This window comes from Neoarius graeffei, chromosome 5 (genome assembly GCF_027579695.1).
Source record: "Neoarius graeffei isolate fNeoGra1 chromosome 5, fNeoGra1.pri, whole genome shotgun sequence".
Classification (NCBI taxonomy): Eukaryota; Metazoa; Chordata; class Actinopteri; order Siluriformes; family Ariidae; genus Neoarius; species Neoarius graeffei.
Window position 1 is genome coordinate 21,077,413 of NC_083573.1, and position 18,738 is coordinate 21,096,150.

At 40.2% G+C, this 18,738-nt stretch overlaps 1 protein-coding gene across 5 annotated transcripts in view; it reads right to left on the reverse strand.

Moving 5' to 3' along the window:
- Positions 1-18,738, reverse strand: part of fen1 (flap structure-specific endonuclease 1) — a 113,571-nt gene that overhangs the window by 15,860 nt on the left and 78,973 nt on the right. For all 5 annotated transcript variants that reach the window (XM_060921425.1, XM_060921421.1, XM_060921423.1 and 2 more), the window contains 3 exons: positions 15,268-15,331; positions 15,025-15,134; positions 14,647-14,783 (listed from right to left, as the gene is read on the reverse strand). In XM_060921425.1, coding sequence (XP_060777408.1) covers positions 14,647-14,783; positions 15,025-15,134; positions 15,268-15,331 — 311 coding nt within the window. The remainder of the gene's footprint in view (positions 1-14,646; positions 14,784-15,024; positions 15,135-15,267; positions 15,332-18,738) is intronic.

Sequence of the window (18,738 nt, forward strand, 5' to 3'; positions counted from 1 at the left end):
CATCTGTGTTTATCTGATCCTCTCACAGTATAACCTCCTTACAGATGCTTACCATGTAACTGGGCTGACATACAAGTTTCTGTTGATCCTTTCAAGCACTCAGGTTGCATGCGAGCGGAACTTCTCTGCATTAAAATGCGTGAAAAATAGGCTACGAAGCTCACTGTCTCAGGAACTCTTAGAGGCCTTCATGTTAATGTACACAGAGAAGGAAATTCTCATGTCTATAGACAATGACACTGTTATTAATAAAGTTGCAGAAACCAGTGCGCTGCTTAGGTGGCTTTTGATGCTGTAGGTAGCCTACTAAATATGCATGTAGTCAAGCTACTTAAGAGTTTAGTGTAAATCTAAACAATAGAGCATTGGGAAGAAAAATGCAATTTTAATTTCAAATTATTTTAATTTCAAATTATTGCTCCTGTACAAAGGTAAATACATTTTATCACATTTTTTACCTTTGAAATATTTATCTGATTTAAATTTGAATTAAACATATTGTTTAAGTGAAGTGTTTTCTGTTAACTTACCAACGTACAGTGGTGCTTGAAAGTTTGTGAACCCTTTTGAATTTTCTATATTTCTGCATAAATATGACCTAAAACATCCTCAGGTTTTTACACAAGTCCTAAAAGTAGATAAAGAGAACCCAGTTAAACAAATGAGACAAAAATATTATACTTGGTCTTTTATTTATTGAGGAAAATGATATATATTGTTATGATATGATATATGATATGAAAATGATATAAATGATAAATATTACATATCTGTGAGTGGCAAAAGTATGTGAACCTCTAGGATTAGCAGTTAATTTGAAAGTGAAATTAGAGTCAGGTGTTTTCAATCAATGGGATGACAATCAGGTGTGAGTGGGTACCCTGTTTTATTTAAAGAACAGGAATCTATCAAAGTCTGATCTTCACAACACATGTTTGTGGAAGTGCATCATGGCACGAACAAAGGAGATTTCTTAGGACCTCAGAAAAAGCGTTGTTGATGCTCATCAGGTGGGAAAAGGTTACAAAACCATCTCTAAAGAGTTTGGACTCCACCAATCCACAGTCAGACAGACTGTGTACAAATGGAGGAAATTCAAGACCATTGTTACCCTCCCCAGGAGTGGTCGACCAATAAAGATCACTCCAAGAGCAAGGCGTGTAATAGTCAGCGAGGTCACAAAGGACCCCAGGGTAACTTCTAAGCAACTGAAGGCCTCTTTCACATTGGCTAATGTTAATGTTCATGAGTCCATCATCAGGAGAACACTGAACAACAATGGTGTGCATGGCAGGGTTGCAAGGAGAAAGCCACTGCTCTCCAAAAAGAACATTGCTGCTCGTCTGCAGTTTGCTAAAGATCACGTGGACAAGCCAGAAGGCTATTGGAAAAATGTTTTGTGGACAGATGAGACCAAAATCAAACTTTTTGGTTTAAATGAGAAGCGTTATGTTTGGAGAAAGGAAAACACTGCATTCCAGCATAAGAACCTTATCCCATCTGTGAAACATGGTGGTGGTAGTATCATGGTTTGGGCCTGTTTTGCTGCATCTGGGCCAGGACGGCTTGCCATCATTGATGGAACAATGAATTCTGAATTATCCCAGGAAATTCTAAAGGAAAATGTCAGGACATCTGTCCATGAACTGAATCTCAAGAGAAGGTGGGTCATACAGCAAGACAACGACCCTAAGCACACAAGTTGTTCTACCAAAGAATGGTTAAAGAAGAATAAAGTTAATGTTTTGGAATGGCCAAGTCAAAGTCCTGACCTTAATCCAATCGAAATGTTGTCGAAGGACCTGAAGCAAGCAGTTCATGTGAGGAAACCCACCAACATCCCAGAGTTGAAGCTGTTCTGTACGGAGGAATGGGCTAAAATTCCTCCAAGCTGGTGTGCAGGACTGATCAACAGTTACTGGAAACGTTTAGTTGCAGTTATTGCTGCACAAGGGGGTCACACCAGATACTGAAAGCAAAGGTTCACATACTTTTGCCACTCACAGATATGTAATATTGGATCATTTTCCTCAATAAATAAAAGACCAAGTATAATATTTTTGTCTCAATTGTTTAACTGGGTTCTCTTTATCTACTTTTAGGACTTGTGTGAAAATCTGATGATGTTTTAGGTCATATTTATGCAGAAATATAGAAAATTCTAAAGGGTTCACAAACTTTCAAGCACCACTGTATGCCTGAACTATAATCAATAAAGCATTGTAAGAGCTAGCTGCTGTTTCATTTATTCAAAGTCCTCCTCCATGGAAAAAGTGGGCCGGGTTTGGGCATGAAACTCCCGGGCTGAAAAAGGGGCCCACTCCGGCCCTGCACTGTATTGTAGTGCTACACAAAGGCTTGCCAAAGTAATCCTGAGCCCATGTGGTTATATCAGCGATAGATGAATGATGGTTCTTGATACAGTGCCATCTGTGGCACTTAGGCTTGCGCCCTTGAAATTCCTCAAATCATTTAACGGCATTTTCCACTGTCTAGGGTGAAATATCCAAATCCCTTTATCTTTCTTTGAGGAACATTGTTCTTAAACATTTCAATAATTTTCTCATGCATTTGTTGACAAACTAGAGTTCCTCGGCCAATCTATGCTCCTCAAAGACTAGGCCTTTCCTGGATACTGATTTTGTACCAAATCATAATTACAATCACCTGTTAACATCACCTCCTTCAAATCACATCATTATTTGTTTTACCTCATTACTAGCCCTAAATTGCCTCTGTCCCAACTTTTTTTTGGTATGTGTTTGAGGCCTGAGCTGCAGGAATGGATGTATATTAACAAATTAAATTAAGTTGACCAGAGAAAACATGAACAATCTTGGGTTCATTCTGTCTACAATGAATACAAGCTTAAAATTTTTTGTAGAAATCACTGCTTTCTTTTTTTATTTGCATTTTCTCTACTGTCCCAACTTTTTCTGACTTGGGGTTTATTCATCATCATCATCAGCAGCAGCAGCTAACTTCTGAATAGCCTGTCAGTCTGTCCACTAAAAATAAAGGCTGTTATAAAGATCTACTTAGTTTATGGACAAATTTCTAATTTTTGTATCATAATTATTATGTTTTAAATAGAATTCAGATCAAACAGCAGCTGCTTTTAGGCAATCAGTTTGTGTTAGAAACATGCAAACTGAATACTTTCAGTTCAGGAGAGGCTTTAGTTTTCAGCACTAAATATAGAAAATGTCCATGTAGAGTACAGTCAATATATACAGAATTTCCATGTTAGCTTTCATTTATTAAACCAGTGAATGAAAGCAGCAATAAATGTTCTACTCACCTACTCCTGCCTGAATGACAGTAGAAACTGCCCAATTCTGAGATGTTTTTGTCTCAAATACGCACACTTTTTTTTAAATTTACCTAAAAATACCATGATTTAACTGTCAAGAGCTATTTAAAAAAAAGGAAAGCAAGCATTTCCATCATTTCAGGTTTAAGAAGAGTACAGGGAGGGTGTAATATTACCAGCTGTATACTCAAGAACTTCACTGGCAGCAACATCTGTGGATGTGAAGATCAGCTGGACAATGTATTTTTGGGGATTCTTTTTTTTTTTTTTGGGGGGGGGGGGGGGGGGGGGGGAGTACTTTTTTTATATAATCCTTTTACAAGCTGGTTGTCTGATGTCCATATGGCTGACATGGTTGATCTGTTGCTCAAAGTGTTTGAATGCTTCTGCGTGCTGACCAGAACAAAAGAGCAAAAAAGTGTCTTCAATAACTTTCTAATTTTCATTAACATTGTTTGTAAAGCACTACAGCTGACACTTCATTGTAGACAATGAAGTGCCCCCCCCAGACAATCCTCTTCCCCTCAGTTCAAAACCATGCCTTTTTGACCATTTTGGTCCAAAGTTTTGGTAATATTCTTAATAAATATAGTTAACTGGTATAAACTACAGTATGTTCTTGTCGAATGTTAGCCAAGTTGAAACAGGACAAAAATAATCCATTTACCTTGTTACAAAGTGAGAGCACCCTGCAAATTGAGTCAAGAGGATGTGACATGGTGGAAGGGAGCAAGGATTCAAAGCAGTGTCAGTTAATATTTAAGAGTTCAAAGTACCTGCGAAAAATCAGCCAACATTCATATGCTGATTGGATCATCTCAAGTTTTTAATCGGGGAAAAGAAGACTGCTCTTTTGGCCTATTTTTGAATGATACTGCCCATGTTAGGTTGTGGAGATCCTATGCAAAATATATACACAGGATATGCATAAAGTATGCATAAAAAATACATAAAGGTTTTCTTGTAATATACACGGTCCGGCCATTTGGATTTAAATGAGACTGTAAATGATGGTGAAGCTCACTCTGGCCCCATCTAATCCAGAAGGAACAATCTAAATCTTAACTTTTTTTTCTACAAATAAATTTCCAGTATCCTCTTCATTTTTATTGTACTGTCGCTTTCATTTTTGTACTTTTCACTTTCGCTTTCCTTTTTCCGTTTTTTTTCTTCCGGTTTTTCTCTTTCTTTTTTCGGAAGAACGCCGAGACCGGAAGCTTTCTTTTTCTCTCCTCCTGTGTAAAGACCACAAGCGGAGGCCATCCACATCGGATCTGCTTTAATATCAACAGATCTTCGTTTAAGGTACGTGAATCTTTTCATCATGGCACACCTTCAGCTTGTTCAGTGTGCTGAGTGCAGGATGTTTAGTCATTCTTCCTCCGTCGCTAGCGATAGCTTTATTTGTGATAAGTGCAGGTTAGTTAGCTCTCTGAAGGAGAAGATTACAGTGCTAGAAGCGCGTGTCCAGGCTTTAGAGCAGGTTAGTGAGTGTGAGAACAGTGTAGTTTCTGTAGGGGAAAGTCTGGATGCCCTAGGTGGAGTTAGTAATCCCCCAACTCCGGCATTAGAGCCCTTACAGCGGGGCGAATGGGTGACGGCTCGGCGGCATAAGCGTAGAGCCAAAGCTACCGCTGAGGCTCGCCCACGGGAGCACCACTCCTCTCCGCGTCACGTGCCGAACAGGTTTGCTCTCCTTAGTGATGCACCCACTGAGAAACCTGAAAGAGCTCTGGTTATAGGGGACTCTATCATACGGCACGTGAAATTAGCTCAGCCTTTAGGGGCACCAGGAGCTTTAGTCAGGTGTATACCGGGAGCCAGGGTGCCGGACATAGCAGGTAATCTTAGGGTCCTAGGCAAGCACAGGTTCTCAAAGACAGTTATCCATGCAGGAGCTAATGATATACGCCTTCGTCAGTCTGAGGTTACTAAGAGTAACTTTGTAGAGGTGTTTAAATTAGCGAAGGCGATGTCCGATGCTGTAGTATGCTCTGGCCCCATCCCAATGCGGCGTGGCGATGTAGCTTACAGCAGGTTATGGTCGCTGAACTGCTGGCTGTCCAGGTGGTGCTCTGAAAACAGTGTGGGCTTTATAGATAATTGGGCTAATTTTGAGGGCACTGCTGGCCTGTTCGGGCGGGACGGTATCCATCCCACTCGGGAAGGTGCTGCTCTCATTTCCTGCAGCATAGGTCATAGTCTCAGAACAGGCCTAGTTAATTCCTGACAATCCAGAGCCAAGGCCAGGGAGCAGACAAACAGGCTAAACCGACTGTCTGCTAGCTGCACAGAGTCGTCACTCAGGGTCCACTACATCGAGACTGTGTCTGTTCCCCGAGCTCAACAAAAAGGTAGAAATTTTCAGAGAGTTTGTTCCAGTAACCTAATCAATATAAAATTAGATCATACTGACTGTACAGCTGCTGCCAGCACCTTTGATCTAAAGGTGGAGCTATTAAATATTAGATCTCTTACATCTAAAGCACTAATGGTTAATGAACTCATTACTGATCAGGAGTTTAATGTACTTTGTTTAACTGAAACATGGATTAAGCCAAATGAATATATAGCATTAAATGAAGCGAGTCCTCCTGGATACAGTTATATACACCAGCCTCGTCTAACTGGCAGAGGAGGAGGCGTCGCGGTTATTTATAACAATTATCTAGGTGTAACATAAAAACCTGGTTATAAATTTAATACATTTGAAGTTCTTCATACTCATATAATGTATGTAGCCTCGAAAAATAAGTCTACCCAGTTAATTCCATTGCTTATTATTTACAGGCCCCCGGGGCCATATTCTGAGTTTCTTTCTGAATTTGCAGATTTTATCTCAGATCTGGTTATTTCCTTAGACAAAGCTTTAGCTGTCGGAGATTTTAATATTCACTTCGATAACCCAGAAGACCCTTTAAAAACAGCGTTTGTGTCCATCTTAGATTCAGTCGGGATTAAGCAGAATGTCATAGGACCGACCCATAATGGTGGTCACACCCTTGATCTAATACTAACATTCATATTAAACGTAGACAATATAGTCATACTTCCACAGTCTGAAGTTATCTCAGATCATTATCGCATCTCATTCAAACTATGTCTGAGTAATAATATATGCACCTCACCACGCTACTGTATTAAACGTACTTACACGTCAACTACTGCACAGAGCTTTATAAATGATCTCCCAGAGCTGTCAACTTTGATTGGGTCACTGTCAGCCCCTGCAGAACTTGATCAGGCAACTGAATGCTTAGAGTCAACATTCCGCCATACTTTAGATAATGTAGCTCCTCTAAAAAGGAAAATGGTCAGAGACAAAAAATTAGCACCCTGGTATAATGATGACACTCGCACATTAAAACAGACCACTCGAAAATTGGAACGTAAATGGCGTCAAACAAAATTGGTAGTGTTCAAATTAGCTTGGAAGGAGAGCTTCCTGAAGTATAGAAAAGCTCTTAGTGCTGCGAGATCAACATATTTCTCCTCCCTAATAGAAGATAACAAAAATAATCCTAGATTCCTATTTAATACTGTAGCAAAATTAACCAGGAATAAGTCCACTATCGACACATACACACCTGCAGTATGTAGTAGCAACGACTTCATGAATTTTTTTAATGACAAAATTGAGAATATCCGACAAAAAATTCAAACTACTAATTTAAGGTCAGACAATGAAAGTGACCTTGTAGTTAACTATATAACTGTATCAGATCATCAGTTAGAATGTTTTACTCCCCTAAAAGAAACTGAATTACTTTCATTAATCTCTACATCAAAAGCCTCAACTTGCGTACTAGATCCCTTACCTACACATCTATTCAAACAGATAATGTCTGGAGTAATTGAACCGCTTCTAAAAATAATAAATTCTTCTCTTATGATTGGCTATGTACCCAAATCCTTTAAACTAGCAGTTATCAAACCCCTGATTAAAAAACCTGACCTTGATCCCTGTCAGCTGTCCAATTATCGGCCAATATCAAACCTCCCCTTTATCTCCAAGATCCTTGAAAAAGCTGTGGCACAGCAGTTATGCTCATATTTACATAGGAATAACATCCATGAAATGTATCAGTCAGGATTTAGACCTCATCACAGCACAGAGACAGCACTGGTTAAAGTAGTAAACGACCTACTGTTGGCGTCTGATCAGGGCTGTGTCTCGCTACTTGTGTTGCTTGACCTTAGTGCAGCATTTGATACCATTGATCATTCCATTCTACTGGATAGCCTAGAAAATGTTGTGGGAGTTAAGGGAATGGCCCTCTCCTGGCTCAGGTCTTATCTAACTGATCGTTATCAGTATGTTGATATAAATGGTGATATTTCTAGACGTACCGAGGTAAAGTTTGGTGTTCCACAAGCAGTGTTGGGCACGTTACTTTCAAAAAGTAACTAGTTATAGTTACTAGTTACTTTTCCCAAAAAGTAACTGAGTTAGTAACGGAGTTACTTTGTCATAAAAGTAACTAATTACCAGGGAAAGTAATTATTCCGTTACATTTTGTGTCCCCCCCCCCAAAAAAAAAACAAATTCAATTAGTGTAATCATAATAAAAGTAAATGTGTTTAATGACTGAAATGGACACTTAACAGAACCAGTTAGTAACGTTATCTACACTACATTAATATTTTTGTGGGACAATGTGAGATAAGACATCTATCAAATTTAATATATTTTTGTAGTTATTAAAATTGTTACTAATTACTGGCCACTGACGAGGACAAACGCTTTGTTCCTCGACATAATGTGCATTGCACGTAGACATTTTTGCCTTTTATTTCAAGTAATGAAAAGTAATGGCTGTATTTCCAGTTTGAAAGCGCAGTGCTGGGCTGACCGCTCACCATCGCTGTGTCTTCTGATTGAAAGTGTGTGCAGTAGTGCAGTAGGCGGAGGCTACCTACGTATGTTGTCCAAAGCTACTCTGATTGGCTGACTATGCCGTTGTCTCGCGTCTCCCCGCCCCACACTAAAGCAGAGTAAAGAAAGGCTGAATGAGCAGCGTGCCAGATGAAAACAGCTTTAATAAAGTAACGCAGAGCATTTTATTGTAAGTAACGGGAACGGCGTTATAACGATGTAAAAAGTAATTAGTTAGATTACTCGTTACTAAAAAAAGTAACGACGTTAGTAATGCTGTTTATTTCTAACGCTGTTATTCCCATCACTGTCCACAAGGTTCTGTCTTGGGTCCACTGCTTTTTTCTCTATATATGTTACCTCTGGGCGATATTATTCGTAAACATTGTATTAGTTTCCACTGTTATGCTGATGACACACAGTTGTATGTCTCTGCAAAACCTGATGAGAGACACCAGCTTAATAGAACTGAGGAATGTGTTAAGGACATTAGACATTGGATGCTTATTAATTTCCTTCTGCTTAACTCTGACAAGACTGAAGTACTTGTGCTAGGACCACATACAGCTAGAAGTAAGTTTTCTGATTACACAGTGACTCTGGATGGCCTTTCTGTTTCTTCACGTGCAGCAGTAAAAGACCTCGGAGTGATTATTGACCCCAGTCTTTCATTCGAAACTCACATTGGTAACATCACCCGGATAGCTTTCTTTCATCTCAGAAATATTGCAAAGATAAGAAATTTAATGCTGGCATGACGCAGAAAAACTAGTCCATGCTTTCGTTACCTCCAGGTTGGATTACTGTAATGCCTTACTGTCTGGATGTTCCAATAAGTGCATAAATAAGCTCCAGTTAGTTCAAAATGCAGCAGCAAGAGTCCTTACTAGAACTAGAAAATATGACCACATCACGCCTGTCTTATCCACACTGCATTGGCTCCCAATCAAATTTCGTATTGATTATAAAATACTACTATTGACCTTTAAAGCACTAAATGGTCTCGCACCACAGTACCTGAGTGAACTTCTGCTCCTCTATGACCCGCAACGCCTACTTAGATCAAAAGGTGCAGGCTATCTGCTGGTACCTCGTATAGTGAAGGCTACATCAGGGGGCAGAGCCTTTTCTTACAAAGCCCCACAGTTATGGAACAGCCTTCCAAGTAATGTTCGGGAATCAGACACAGTCTCAGCATTTAAGTCTAGGCTGAAAACACATCTGTTTAGTCAAGCCTTTTGATAATGGTGTTTATGAGGTAAAGGTGTAGATCTAGAGGGTCCTCAGACATAGAGTGTTTTGGTAAACTGGGATGTATGGATGCTGTCAGTCCCCACGCGCTTGCTCACTCGAGGTTGTTGACGGTGTAGTGGCTGTCTGCTTTATGTCCCGGGGCTCCCTCATGCCTGTGTTACCTTCTGGCTCTCTCCTTTTAGTTAGCTATTTTTCTTAGCTAGTTGCCGGAGTCCCTGCTTGTACTCGGTGCAATATGTACACTGCTCCTCCTTATTCAGGTGACATTGGGCATACCTAACAACCTGGGTTTTCTTTCCCTCCCCCCTCCCCCACCCCAAATCTATCCCTCTGAGTTACATGGAGTCAACAGGAAATCTTTTGGTGGAGAGGGTGGAGACCTCAACTGGCTATCGTAGCCTGCAGGGAATCGGCCGTCAGACTTCTGTCGCATGTCCCAGACCCGGTGAAATGTAACTGAATTGTCTTGGCCAGCCCTAAGGGTCCCATCTGCATCTCATCATTGCTGAGGAGTGTGCTCCCTTCGCCCAGTCAGGCATCCAGCCAGAGCGGGTCATGATGTATTTTTTACCATGTTAGCATGCCATTGTTGTGTGTTATGCCTGATGTCGAGACTCTCGTCTCTGCGAGCCTGCCGCACAGATTTAATACTTGTGTCATTTTTAGGGCATACCTAACATGTGTTTTCTTTCTCTCTCTCTTCCCCCCCACTCTGTCCCTCTGAGTTGCATGTTGGTCCTGGGATTGAGATGCTGGCCTCTTCTGCCCCTCGGACCTGCTTGATCCATCATGGTGCCCTGTGTCTGGTCGGAGTTTTATCGCATCGCTCCTGTGAAGGACGGCCCCATGAGGATAGTTGAGGGTTATACCTGGAGGATGCTCTTGACTCTTACAGTAATGCTTTTATGGCTGAGGACTACAGTTGTCTTGCTAACTTTAGGACTGCAGTTATTATGAATCAGTTTTTCACTCACGTTTCCATCAATGAAGAGTTATAACATCAACGAAACTGTCCTCATGTTAAAACTGTTAATATTTATAGTCAGGCTGTCTGTTGTTGCCCAAATGAGGATGGGTTCCCTTTTGAGTCTGGTTCCTCTCGAGGTTTCTTCCTCATGTCGTCTGAGGGAGTTTTTCCTTGCCACCGTCACCACAGGCTTGCTCATTGGGGATAGATTAGGGATAAAATTAGCTCATATTTTAAGTTGTTCAAATTCTGTAAAGCTGATTTGCGACAATGTTTATTGTTAAAAGCGCTATACAAATAATCTTGACTTGACTTAAAGTGGGTCACCTTGCGCAATAAATGTTGCAAGCTATATACAAGCTATATATAGAAGCTATATACACCCTAGGAATACCTACCTATTTGCCAGAAAGAACCCAAAACAGCAAGGAATTGACCAAGAAAAAACAATTTTTGTTGAACTGCTCATTTAGGCTTAATTAGTCCATAACCTCATTAATAATTATAATTAAGTAAATCTGGGTAGAAGTTATATGCACCCTACCTTTATGCAAGAAAGAATCAAAACTGGTGAAGAATTGAGGGAGAAGCAGCGATTTGTGTGGAAACTGCTCGTTAGAGCTTAATTACTCCATATCTTCATTATTAATTGCAATTATGCAAATTTGGGTAGAAGCTATAGGCACCCCAGGCAGACCTACCTTCCTGCCAAAAAGAATATACAACCCCGATTCCAAAAAAGTTGGGACAAAGTACAAATTGTAAATAAAAACGGAATGCAATAATTTACAAATCTCAAAAACTGATATTGTATTCACAATAGAACATAGACAACATATCAAATGTTGAAAGTGAGACATTTTGAAATTTCATGCCAAATATTGGCTCATTTGAAATTTCATGACAGCAACACATCTCAAAAAAGTTGGGACAGGGGCAATAAGAGGCTGGAAAAGTTAAAGGTACAAAAAAGGAACAGCTGGAGGACCAAATTGCAACTCATTTGGTCAATTGGCAATAGGTCATTAACATGACTGGGTATAAAAAGAGCATCTTGGAGTGGCAGCGGCTCTCAGAAGTAAAGATGGGAAGAGGATCACCAATCCCCCAATTCTGCACCGACAAATAGTGGAGCAAGATCAGAAAGGAGTTCGACAGTGTAAAATTGCAAAGCGTTTGAACATATCATCATCTACAGTGCATAATATCATCAAAAGATTCAGAGAATCTGGAAGAATCTCTGTGCGTAAGGGTCAAGGCCAGAAAACCATACTGGGTGCCCGTGATCTTCGGGCCCTTAGACAGCACTGCATCACATACAGGCATGCTTCTGTATTGGAAATCACAAAATGGGCTCAGGAATATTTCCAGAGAACATTATCTGTGAACACAATTCACCATGCCATCCGCCACTGCCAGCTAAAACTCTGTAGTTCAAAGAAGAAGCCGTATCTAAACATGATCCAGTAGCGCAGACATCTTCTCTGGGCCAAGGCTCATTTAAAATGAACTGTGGCAAAGTGGAAAACTGTTCTGTGGTCAGACGAATCAAAATTTGAAGTTCTTTATGGAAATCAGGGATGCCGTGTCATTCGGACTAAAGAGGAGAAGGATGACCCAAGTTGTTATCAGCGCTCAGTTCAGAAGCCTGCATCTCTGATGGTATGGGGTTGCATTAGTGCGTGTGGCATGGGCAGCTTACACATCTGGAAAGACACCATCAATGCTGAAAGGTATATCCAGGTTCTAGACCAACATATGCTCCCATCCAGATGACGTCTCTTTCTGGGAAGACCTTGCATTTTCCAACATGACGATGCCAAACCACATACTGCATCAATTACAGCATCATGGCTGCGTAGAAGAAGGGTCCGGGTACTGAACTGGCCAGCCTGCAGTCCAGATCTTTCACCCATAGAAAACATTTGGCGCATCATAAAATGGAAGATATGACAAAAAAGACCTAAGACAGTTGAGCAGCTAGAATCCTACATTAGACAAGAATGGGTTAACATTCATATCCCTAAACTTGAGCAACTTGTCTCCTCAGTCCCCAGATGTTTACAGACTGTTGTAAAGAGAAAAGGGGATGTCTCACAGTGGTAAACATGGCCTTGTCCCAACTTTTTTGAGATGTGGTGTTGTCATGAAATTTAAAATCACCTAATTTTTCTCTTTAAATGATACATTTTCTCAGTTTAAACATTTGATATGTCATCTATGTTCTATTCTGAATAAAATATGGAATTTTGAAACTTCCACATCATTGCATTTCGTTTTTATTTACAATTTGTGCTTTGTTCCAACTTTTTTGGAATCGGGGTTGTGTGTATATATATATATATATATATATATATATATATATATATATATATATATATATATACACACACACACACAACCCCGATTCCAAAAAAGTTGGAACAACTGTGTATATATATATATATATATATATATATATATATATATATATATACACACACACACACAATGAAGAATTGATTTTCGTGAAATGTGGACAACGCCATGATGGCATAAGCTCATAAGCTCATCAACCTGTCAGCCGGATGAGCTAATAAGCAAATACTTATGAAACCTTTGATTGGATAATTCCTGCAGTGATTGTGTTTCAGCTGGCAACAATTCTTTTAACCCTAACTGATACAGTGAGTAGCTTCTCATTTCTTAAACCGTTCGGACAGAAGAAAAAAAAAAAAAACTCTGGAACTTCATGTGTACAATTGTACATATGTCTGAAGGGGTTAAAGAAATGTATTTATTTAAAAAAATGAATTATATCTATCCCACAATTGTGGAAAAGATCGTACTGTGTTTCAAAAGGGTCAAATTATTGGCCTGCATCAAGCAAAGAAAACTACTATTGCTGAAATGATTGGAATAGGCTCAAGAACTGTCCAGTGCATTATTAAAACCTGGAAGGATAGTGGGGAACAATCAACTTCATAGAAGAAATGTGACGGGGTAAGGGTGGGGGAGAAGAACCCTTGACTAACTATGATTAGAGAGCACTTAAATGCTTGGAGAAATCGAATTGTTAAAAATCCACAGTAGAACTCACAGCTATGTTTAATAGTGAAATTAAAAGCATTTCCACACTCACAATGTGATGAGAACTCACAGGATTGGTACTAAACAGCTGCATGGCCATAAGAAAACCATTTGTTAGTGAGACTAATAAGGAGAAAAGGCTTCAATTTGCTAGGGAGCATAGAGATTGGACTCTGGAGCAATGGAAAAAGGTCATGTGTAATAAGTCCAGATTTACCCTATTCCTGAGTGACTGGTGTGTCAGGGTAAGAAGGGAAGCACATGAAGCGATGCATCCATCATGCATAGTGGCCACTGTACAAGCGTCTGGAGGTAGTGTTATGATCTGGGGTTGCTTCAGTTAGAGGCTCAGCAACATTATGGGGCAATAAAATGAAGTCAGCTGACAACCTGAATATACTGAATAACCACGTTATCAATGGATTTTTTTCTTCCCTGATGGCACGGGCATGAACTTAGGGCTCAGACTGTGAAAGAGTAGTTCAGGAAACATGAGGAATCATTTTCACACATGAATTGGCCAACCACAGAGTCCTGACGACCTTAACCCTATTAAAAGTCTTTAGGATGCTCAAGAAGACTTTACAGAGTGGTTCAACTCTCCAGTCATGAAGATAAGATCTCAGTGAAAAATTAATGCAACTTTGGATGGAAATAAATGTTGTAACATTTCATAAAATTGTTTAAACAATGCCACAATGAACATGCACTATAATTAAAGCTAAAGGCGGTCCAGATAAATATTAATGTGTGCAAATTTTTTTCTGGCCAGGCAGTAATGTAAATGTAATGTCATGTAACATAATAGGAGTAAATGTCTCTGGACATTGTGGTAGTGTAAGATTTTGTAGGAAGGATTAAACTGGTATATTGCACAAGCCTACACAACACTGTTGCTCTTTGCAAGCCGTTAACTGGGTATACATGCACATCCCCAGTTGGTTAGAATTGATTTTAGGTTAAATTTATGTATTTTGTGCTTTAAACTGATAGACCTATACACACAGACACACTAACTCTATTGGAACCTTACTGGATTTCAGGGAAATTGTACCTTATATAGTACATCTTATACAGTCAGTTATGCAAATATATGAAATGTGCCAAAGACTTTCTAGAAATGATGTTGCATGAAATAAGACAGAATCAAATCACCCTACAACATACTTAGCTTCACTCGCGGTTAAGTGTCTCAACAGGATGCTTGTTCCAAAAGTTAATCCATCCATATCTTCAGTTGCTGTGGCGTACACTTTTCCTGCCTTTACCAGAGCTGCACAGCTGGCCTCAGCCTCACATGGAGCCTGGACAAGAATTTTTTCCATTAGTGTCCATTCAGTTTCAGTGTGTACTGAGGCCCAAGAGCCCTATAGCTAGCCATCTTTCAATTTTATTAGCTAACACTTAAATGTAAATACATCAAAATCAAAAGTAACAACTGCTTTGAAATTAATACATGTAGAACTATGGTATACTCATTCTTTTAACTGAAAAATTACACAGACCCCATCATAATGGGTTTTAAAATTAACTAAGAAACAATACCTCAATATAAGGCACTCCCATTAACGTGAGGAGTTTTTTACACTCATCATTATGCTGCTTGGTGACTTTTACAAGACGTTTACTGAACTTGTCGATGTTCTCCTGTTCACCTATGGTCCAAAATAACGAAAGGTCATGGCCAATAACAAAGGTCTTCACAGAACAGACACTGAAGTGTCTAATCTCATTTCTGGAGATTTTAAGAGTAGAGGATATGGTCCCTGTGTAAAGTGTTTATTATACCTGTTTCTTGTGCTTGTGCGAGCAGCTTTTCAGCTTCTGCTCTCCTCTCCCCTCTCTTCTCTAACTGCAAAAAAAAACCCCCAAAGTTCAGTGAAAAATGTACAGCCTCAAAACGTTACAGTTTCTCGTATCCAGTGACAGTAAGAAAGCAAAATATTCTTAAGAAGAAAAAAAAAAAACCCACCCCATTTCAAATTAGTCATGATATTAATATGTTCAGCTTAATACGTTCAGCTTACCAAAATTATTCCACAATTAAAATACAGCCACATGTTAACATGCCATCTTTATTACTTTCGTTGTGATGTAATGTGATGTGATAATGTGATGTGGTTTTGTGATGTAAAAAAATTAAACTAAGGTGTCAGATGCCAGATCTTTTTCCACTTTCAATGTGATATAGCAACCAAACAAATTCAAGGTTACAATAGGTTGGTTACACAAATGTACAAAGCCTATAACATATACTTTGTTAAAGCACCTTTTGTTTTTAACAAATTGCAAGGGGATCTCCTGGGCACAGCCTCTGTGGAAAATTTTCACTTTCAAGTCATTTCACAGATATTCAATAGGAATTAGTATAAATACACAGGTGATTATAGAAAATTGCACATGCTGATTGGTCGAGAGATTCGGACTATTTCTCGATAATCACCTCGAGCAACTCAGCAAAATGGCAGCCAATCGCTTTGTCAGTGTAAGTGAGGAAGAATTACAAACTAGACCGGACAATTCCCCGGGGGAAATTGTGAGAGGATGCAGTGCGCGAAGCAATTCGGTCACGCATGTTCGCTGGCCGTGAATGCGTGACCCGCAATGATGTTTCAATGCAATGATTATGTGTGTGCTTGAGACAGCAGCCGTCATGAAGAAGACCTATTCAAGAGTATAAACAAAGTGACTACAGGCGGAAATTAGCATGTACTGCTATAACCTGGGACAGACATCTGTCCTTACCACAAGGATAATGTTTAATTTGTGCACTGTCCCTTTTAAAAATAAAATAAACTCTAAGAAGAGTGTTTGTAGTTTGTATGTACGAACAGAAGTGTTCCTAATAAAGTGGGCAGCTAAGGTGAGGCCTGTCGGCTGCCCTCTTCTCAGTTTCTCAGAGCAGCGGATGTTTGAAAAAGTGCTTTTTTTTCCAATTAATTCCATAGAAATGAATGGGTTTTTTTTGGGACAAGTGTGACTACTACTTTTGAGAAAATTATGTCTGTAGTGTGAAATTTGTGGCTGAAAACAGTTTAAGTTTGAAAGTTTGAGCATGATTTGTGTGTGTGCTTGAGACAGCAGCCCCCCTCTGCCCCGTCACTGGCCCCAATCGGCATGGTGACGGGCCTGAACGGGAGAGTTAAGACACACACACAAGATTTTGTCAGGTGTCTGCTGTGTTTTGCTAAGGAGTAGGCCTCGAACAATCACAAATAACTCGACAACGAAAGCAGCTATTCACAAAATTCTTTCACAGTGAGCGCTAGAAGGGTCTCCTGAATAAAATGATGTATTTTTTTGTTTGTAGTCTTAAAAATAACGACATTAGAGCGATTTAAAAACGAGTGACTTTTCAGCCACGTTTATAATGGAAGTCAATGAAGCCTGTCATCTGCCCTGTCCTCAGTTTGACGCTTGTCATTCAAAAACCGTAAATCCTATCGTTTAGGTAGACACATTGTGTGAATCAGGACAAGTTTTCCTACTACTTTTGAGAAAATCATGTCTGTAGAGTGAAATTTGTGGATGAAAACACAGTTTAAGCGAGAAAGTTTGAACTTTATTTTCAACCTCTCTCCACTCTAAGTTAACGATCTTCACTGGTATGTAACGCAATAGACACCCATTCAAAAGCCGGATTTTCTCCCAGAACCCACATGGCGTTTGAGCCGGGCCTGATGCGAAAGTGTAGAACCTAGCAGAAAAGTTGAATGCCAGATCCACAGAGGAGAAGTTTTCCTACGTTTTAGAGTTTGAATCACGTCTCTAGGCGAAAGCATGCCAGAGCAGCGGATGTTTGAAAAATGTTGAAAAAGTGCTTTTTTTTCAGTTAATTCCATAGAAATGAATGGGGTTTTTTTTGGATGATTTTTTCACGACTACGTCGCGAAAAAATCGTATTCTGCAGAGAAAAGTAATAGCATAGCGAGTCCGATCGAGCCGCACGATTTGATATATTGTTTGTCTGTGTGCGACATACGGTTATTGAGTTATTCGAAATCAAAATTTGCGTAGGAATAATAAGATTAAGAAGAAGAAGAAGAAGAAATACGTAGAAGAACAATAGTTGCAGTGCTTTGCACTGCAACCTATGGGCTCCCCCATAGGTTTGGACTCCACCAATCCAGTCAGACAGATTGTGTACAAATGGAGGAAATTCAAGACCATCGTTACCCTCCCCAAGAGTGGTCGACCAACAAAGATCACTCCAAGAGCAAGGCATGTCATAGTCAGCGAGGTCACAAAGGACCCCAGGGTAACCTCTAAGCAACTGAAGCCACACTATCACTATGTTTACATGCACATAGAGAGAATCGAATTTCTGCCGTTGCTCGACTGAAATTGAAGTTCAAAATGCCATGTATACACCTTAATTCGGCTGAAATTGAACCGAACTTGATTTCTTGGAATCGAGCTACACGACCTAGTTTATGCGATTTCTGCCGAGCTACTTTGTGCATGTATACCCTATCGAGCTAGTTGTCGAGCTACTTCCGGAAGTGACGAGTGACGAGACCACAAGCGGGAAACACAACAGCCTCGGTCGGCATGACAACAGTAGTAGCGAGCAGCAGAAGAGGTCAGGAGGAACAAACGAAGAAGAGAAAATGGCGATGTAGAGCTCTCTGAAGTGTGGGTGGAGCACAGAGGACGGCAGGACAAAGCTTCTGGTACTAATAAGCTTTTTATTGTCAGACTTTTCAGTTTAACAGCCTACTTTTATTCTTGAGAGAAGCGCGCGCGCACACACACGCGCGCGCTGTGTTCTAGTCCTGGGATGAGCTGTCCCCTCTGCTCTCCCTCTGCCTCCTTAAATAGGGTTACTGGGAAGACACACAAACACAGGTTAATTACCGTCAGGTGTACCGTCGTTCTGCCACTCACCTTCCCTGGCTCCGCCCTCCTGTCACAGACCGGCGCTTGACCACGCCCCCACTGCCACAGGCAAGCAGAAACGTGCACTTCTGGAGCAGTGAGGAGAAAGAGTTCATGCTCATTCAGCTTAAGGAGCTGAATATATTAAAATTCATGGACGGGAGAAAAACGCGCAATGGAGAACACGGAACTGATAACTTTGTTTACACTCTTGAATAGCTCTTCTTCATGACGACAACCGGAAGTGTACCAACACGATGGGCCGTGTAGCGCCACCTGTGGCTCGGGTGCACAATGCACCTCACACAATAGCCCGATTTCATTGTGTGCATGTAGGATTGGATTTCTCTGGCACCCTGCTGGGACCTTCAGCTCAATTAC